Below are 7032 nucleotides of genomic sequence, written 5' to 3'. Positions count from 1 at the left end.
ATAAGATGGATCATGGTAGCAACATGCTTCACTAGGTTCCAATGGGGCTTTTGAACTGAGAACTTATCACTACAATAAATCCTACATCGTCTATGGCGTACAATATAAAGTTACATCTACTTGTCTTTAAGCTTAATGAATAACATGCATCTTTGGTATTTGTCTTGACTCTCGTCTTGTGTCTGACAGAGAGGACATATATTCACAAAAGTGGACATTTTGTATACACAACCACGACTCTAGCTGGACAACATTGCAAGGTCCGTTATCTATATCTAACTCCCTATGTTATACATTTGCTTGGCGCAACACATAAATGCTACGAGGAAAGGCATGGCTTCCGTTTCTTATAATTTTTGGGAAGACCATAGTGTCAACTCTCCACCATACTTCTTTATGGCACTTTTGCATGACGTGCAATTGTATATTTAGAATTTTCACTTTGTGTCTAATTGCAAAACAAAATGTTTAACTCCCGTTTAACTATTCGCATTGCTTTTATGTAGCTTGATTCAGAAATTGTCCTCCAGCTTGCACAATTGGATGACACCTATACAGGATTACCAGATCGATAGTCCATTTCAATTTTTAGTCTATTGATGTTTTTGTATTTTTTGAGTTTGTCAATGTTTCCTTAAGTTTAGTTTAGCCACATGTCCTCACTAGTGCATGCTCAATCTCTCATTGAATCTATATATCAAATAGACATGCACTTTTTTTCTCACAGTTTGGCAATTCAAGTTATGCATTGCAGTACTCAATGCACTCTCACATGTTTACTTTATTCCTAAGTGGTTGATGTGAATCTATGTACGTCCTTGTTTGGCAATATTTTTTATATATTGCAGCCCAATGTTCTCCTTTGCATAGCCGTTTTGTAGCATGAAGAAAACTCTTTATCCTAGAGTTTTCCTCCTCAAATATGTTTTACATTACATGGTGTGATCGATAGCCAAAGCTCCTTTCTCCCTCCGACTCCGACGACATGTACCCCTCTCCCTCTCTCTCTCTCTCTCTCTCTCTCTCTCTCTCTCTCTTCTATGAGAACCAAGAAAACAAGAGAAATTTGACAAGGCTTGATCTTTAGAATAAATACACATGAATTTCATTTTTAAAAGTTCGTCAATGTCGTGAAATTGGACCATTTTACAGACACCTAGAGAGTTGATTGGTCATCATATACGCAATTCTTTCTTAAGAATTCATCAATACGCTTTGTAATTCGTTTACTTCAGTGTTAGATGCTTGATGTCAGTCTGCATATGTTCTGTTAGGTTCTATAACAACGCCCACCAAGCAAGACTAGTTTAGCTGCAACAGTACTGCCCGCACCTTAGTATTCAGAATTCTTGAAAGGGCGTTCAAACGTCAGGTCCGAAGTTCGAATCCCTGCTCTAAGCCATCAGCGTGGTTTGTTCGTCTGTGGCGATGCCTGCTCTTCTGTTGATCTCATCGGCATCGCCACTGCCATGGCTCCCGGTGGTCTCTAGGAGATTTTTCAACTCGACGCATGCGGACAGCCCTAGCTTTGCAGCCCGTGTCAAGGTATTCTCTCTTCCCCACTTCTTCAAGGCCTCCTCTCCACGTATTTTCATAGAGACGGGGGCTCTGAACCACTCCTTTTGTGCTGTCCTGGCCTTCGGTCTCTGCGCCATTGAAGTTCTCTTTCCGCTTCAGCCTGCTTTGGCAGAATCATTCGATCGCCTCACACAAAGTATGCCGCCTTCATCTGCTACGGCTCCATATTTGCGCAATCTCAATCTGCATTCAGAGCAAGAAAGTGTAGCAGATAAAGTAGCGGTAGCGGTTGCCCCATCTATTGAAACCCCTTCCATGGCCGATGGTACTGTATTGTCCAGCATGTCTACTAACCCGAAGGATGCTTCCTCATCTGATTTGTTTCAAGTTTCTCTATCACAAGCGGAACAGCCCCAACGCTTTCTGGACTATGCAAGGGTTTTTAGCCCTGCAAAGGCTGCGTCTTTGTTAAATGACATTGACACATTGGAAGCTGAGGCAAGGTGGAGGCTTCGTGTGATCACAAAGACGGGATCTGCTCCCTCCATCTCTGGCAAGGATTTGAAGGATCTATGGAAACCTGACGAAAGGACTGTCATTGTGATAGAAGACATCTCCTCTCCCAATATACTCAATTTTAATGCGGGTGCTGATGTGATCGCAAAGCTTCCGCGCCAGTTTTTCCTTGAGCTCCAATCGAGGTATGGCAATCAGTTTTTTGTACAGCAAGAGGGTGAAGGGGCAGCCTTGACACTGACAGTGAAAGCCATTCGAGAATGCCTTCAGCGGCCTGAAGGATGCAAGAATGTACCAGGTTTGACTGACGATCTCTACTATCTCACGCTAGCAACGTCAATTGTTGGCGGTTGTGTGTTTGGCTTTGCAGCCAGGTTACCTCCTTCTGGTAGGGTAGAGGCATCTTGGCAGTGGGTACTTTTCTTGTCGCCTCTCTGGCTATTGTTGTTTGCATCATTCGGGATTCTGCCTGTTGTAGGGAGAACATCAGAGCTGGAGCCCCTTGTAAAAAATACTCTAGGGTTTGCTGTGGGGGCATTTGCCCTTTATCTGACCCCTATCTTTGGGCCTTCCCCTATCAGCAAGAAGTAGCTTCTCATCTTGATTGGGGGCTCAGCCATTTCTTCTCATTTGTATGAAATTGTATCTAACAACTGATGTAGCACAAGAGCAATTGATCTTACCTCTAACTCTGAATATGGTGTCCCACCCCACTTACCCCCCATTAAGCACATTAGAGCATGCGCAAGTGCTAACGTGTAGTAACAATAGCTTCTCTGGAACCATGCACAGCATTTTTGAGGATGTTAACTGGTAAATTCTTGTTTCCTGAAATGAACTGAAATCTCATGTACAACTCAATTGAGACTGATTGTCTAATCTTTTTCCATACTTTTCATTTCTAGAGTTCATGAAGGATTTGTGGCAATATGAGAAATTGCAAGAAGGGGGACTCTTGACAGTAATATCTTAGTTCATGTTTTGATGACTAAGTTTGGTGAGTGGTCAGCTCTCGCACACTGCATATTCCTTTCCTCGAACCCTTTGTAGAATATGCACAATTTCTGGCATTGCTTCTCAAAAGAAGCTAAATTGCACAGTGCAAGTCTTGCAACTACTGTCTATTATTTGAGTGGCTTTTGTTTGATGTGTCTTATATACAAACATGCACTTCAGGACTTTCCACCTTTTCTCTCGATCTTTTGATGTCCTAGCAGTATTGGCGTGTTGAGTATTTACCAGTATGTCTCTCACTATATATCAAGACTTATGTTAGCAATATGTTTCGGAGAGTAATAATCTCTATTCCATCCTGTCAAAGAGTCACCTCTCCTAGTTAGTGCCTATTGCTAGTTGGGACTTGATAATACTTAAACATAACGAAAATGAATAGTGAAATTAAGAGTAATACAGATCTGAATACTCTTACGAGTCCCAAGGTAAGAAGTCAAGAGAGAGACTTGACACATGATGGAGGAGAAAATTACAACAAAATATTTGCATATTCAACAAATGGTGAATTTACAAGAGGTGGCTTTATAGCCTGTACGCAATGCAAATTTGACCTCCCAAACTGTGTTATAAGGGATGTTGACCTCATAACTTAGGTCACGTCTAGGAAGTTGGCACACGGATGGTTCCCACTTGACATCAAACTCATAAAATATGATTTCAAAAGCTTAAATTTGTAAAAATAGCTATAACTTTGGTAAAATAGCTCTTTCCCTTGGCAAACATGCTTTCTAGTATTTAAAGGCTCAATACGATTTCAATTGAAATCATCAAAAAGTAAGAGCTTTTATTTTTTTGAATCCATTTGTGTTAAGCTTCTTGTTATAAATCTTTGATTTAGTTTTCATGCATCTTATGCAATTCAATTTGTATAAAAGAACTTAGATCAAGAATTGATTATATTGTTTTCAATTAGATTTATATATTGGTATGTGTTGAGTTTCTTGTTGCATGATTTTTAGATTTGCTTTTTATATAGATCATATGCAATTCGATTTGTGTAAAAGAAATTAGAGTAAAAGTTAAGCATATTGAATTTATATCATTTTCAATTCGATTTACATATTGAAAGAAATAGTTAAATTGATTGATCTTTATATTTACTCTTCATGTGCATCACATATATTTTGATGCATATACATCAAGTTACATAAAAGTCATATCATTTGAAATCTTTTTATTTTTCTTTTTGTTTCAATTGCGTATGATTTATGATATAGATCAAATCAAGATTTTTTTATAATTAAAAAATTATTGAAAGTTGCTCGATGCTATTGTAGAGAGAATTATATCCATCATATCATATTTTACAAAGAGATTATGTACATGACATTTTACTAGGAAAAAAAATAAGTTGTATCCATCGTAGATATTGAAGGATAATGGTTTGATGATTCGTGAAGAGTTATGATTGTAGATATTAAAGAACTATAATTTTGATAATTTGTATTGTATTCGAAGATTCATGTTAAAGAATTATGTTTGGATGATTCTTTTTATTCTTTTCATGTGGATATTAAAGTATTATGGTTCAATGATTTATGTAATTACATCTCAAACACTTACGATTTTGATGAGTTATTTTGTAATCTCCAATCAATCTTGACTCTTAACCTTTGATAATTCATATTATTCCTCTTCTTTATAAATATCAGTAATCATTATTTTGATGGTTCATCAAAGAGTTATATTTTGATGATTTATTTTTTCTTTTGATTGTGAAAATTAAAGTGTTACAATCTTAATGGTTAGGTATCATGGATACCTCATGTCAAATCCTTATGATTGTCAATTCTTTACATAAGAATGTTGAAGAGTGACAATTTTGATGATTTATGTTACATTTTAAAAATTTATTCTTAACAAAAGCATGAAAAACTTTTGATTTTTACTCACGATGAGTTCTTACAATTGTTTGTTTTTGAAATTGTGATAATGGAGTTGTTTGATGATGCCATGATACGTTTTCATATAATGATTATAAGTCATTTGAACTACTCGATTACTCCGATCATTATTCATTTATAGAGTTGTTCCATGATGTCATGATGCATTTTGATAATGATTACAAGTTATTTGTACTGATTGTTTCTCATTGAGATGATTATTATCTCAAGGAGTTGTTCCATGATATATTTCTATGACTACAATTCATTATTGAAATGATTATTGTTTTTATTCAATGTAATTGTTCCATGAGGTCATAAAATCTTTTCATGATTAGAAGTTGTTCGTACTAATCATTCATTATAGAGATGATTATTATTGCATGGATTATTTCATGATCCGTTTTTATGATGATTAGAAGTCGTTTATATTGATCGTTCATTTTATTGAGTCGGTTATTATTCTATAGTATTGTTTCATGATGCCATGATGCATTTTCATGATGATCATAAGTCGTTCGTACTGATCATTCCATTATTGATAGAGTTATTCTTCCATGGAGTTGTTCCATGATACCACGATGTGTTTCCATGATGATTAGAAGTCGTTCGTACTGATCCTTTACTTTATTGTTATAGTTATTATTCGATGGAGTTGTTGGAATTAGGGTTGCAGAGAAACGCACACAGCTTGGAGAAGACGAAGGAAGCTCAAGGCACACAATAGAGAGTGTGTTACTTAGTATGCAATGGAAAGATAGATAGCCCTAGAGTGATGGGCGTATATACAATGCTCGGGGGAAAAAACCTCCTAAAGAGGAAAAAAATGCCCTGACGGTCCTAGTGTGTCACACACATCACTACCACATGTATATGGTAACAAATCCCCGCTGGAGTGATGCGGTGAACGAGAGCTGGCACATGAGTAAAGGGAAGTGCCATGCCCTGAGGACATGATCAGTCCACGAAGGGGAGTAAGCCCAAAGCTTTGCAAAAAGCTTCAAGATTCTCACGAGACAATGCCTTTGTGAAAAGATCTGCAAGGTTGTCCTGTGTTGGCACGTAAGCCAAGCCGATCTCTCCTGCTGAGAGCCTCTCCCTGACATAGTGGTAATGCACCTCAATGTGCTTTATGCAAGCATGAAAAACTGGGTTCCTCGCAATTGTCAATGCGCTCTGACTGTCACTGTAGATAGTGTTGGCAGTGTCCTGTCCAACACCCAAATCAGCCATAAGGCGTCTGAGCCATACACAATCAATCGTAGCTGTGAAGACTGCCCTGTACTCAGCCTCACAACATGAAGCGGCCACATTAGGTTTCTTCTTTCTCAAACATGATATACATGAGCTACCAAGCATGAAACAAAAACCACTTGTGGACACTCGCGTGTCAAAACAACCAGCCCAATCTGAGTCTGAAAAAGCATGTAAGTCTGGCGGCAATGATCCCCCCTTGGGATAAAACAAGCCAAGATGTAAAGTGCCACTAAGGTAGCAAAAAATCCTCTTGACAGACTGCCAATGCTTAGACCCTGGGCTATGCATAAATCTGCTGACATGTGAGACTGCAAATTGAATATCTTGCCTCCTGTTGCATACATAAATGAGGCAGCCAACAACAGTTTGGTAAAGAGTGACATCAGCGGGATCGCCAACATCATGTAGACTCAACTTCAAACCTGTTTCCATGGGAGTGGAAATAGGTTTGCAATCCTGAAGTCAAAACTTGCATAGCAATGCCTCTATATAACTTTTTTGATACAAGGCAATAGCACCATCACGCTGCTTAAACTGTATGCCCAAATAATGATGCAACAACCCCAAATCTCTCATCTTGAAAGTACATTCAAATCAGTCTTAAATTCAGCAATATGTCTCTCGTTTGGTCCAGTGATCAACAAATCATCGACATAAAGAACCACAATGAGAAGTACATCACCCTCACGCTTTACATACAATGTGCTTTCTGTTGGACTATTACGAAAGCCTCGTTTAACCAAATGAGTGTCAGCTTTCTCATACCAAGCACGAGGAGATTGCTTCAACCCATACAAAGCCTTCTTACATCTGCACACTTTGTCCTATTGTCCTTTTATGACAA

General features: G+C 38.1%; 1 protein-coding gene across 2 annotated transcripts; it reads left to right on the top strand.

Moving 5' to 3' along the window:
• Positions 1–1309: 1309 nt before the first annotated feature.
• On the top strand, positions 1310–2723 carry LOC147448366 (uncharacterized). Of its 2 annotated transcripts, none has more exons than XM_086522357.1 (2): positions 1310–1545; positions 1678–2723. In XM_086522357.1, exons 1-2 carry the CDS (start codon positions 1429–1431, stop codon positions 2623–2625), a joined length of 1065 nt encoding a protein of 354 aa, XP_086378483.1. In that variant the 5' UTR covers positions 1310–1428; the 3' UTR covers positions 2626–2723. The 2 variants fall into 2 exon arrangements, with proteins under 2 accessions (XP_086378483.1, XP_086378484.1); XM_086522358.1 differs by having other exon boundaries at positions 1393–1545; positions 1661–2723.
• The last annotated feature ends 4309 nt before the right edge of the window (positions 2724–7032 follow it).

The sequence above is a fragment of the Adiantum capillus-veneris genome, chromosome 10 (genome assembly GCF_014529385.1).
Source record: "Adiantum capillus-veneris isolate H3 chromosome 10, ASM1452938v2, whole genome shotgun sequence".
Lineage (NCBI taxonomy): Eukaryota > Viridiplantae > Streptophyta > Polypodiopsida > Polypodiales > Pteridaceae > Adiantum > Adiantum capillus-veneris.
Note: the sequence above shows the minus strand (reverse complement) of the source record. Positions and strands in the feature narration are given on the sequence as shown.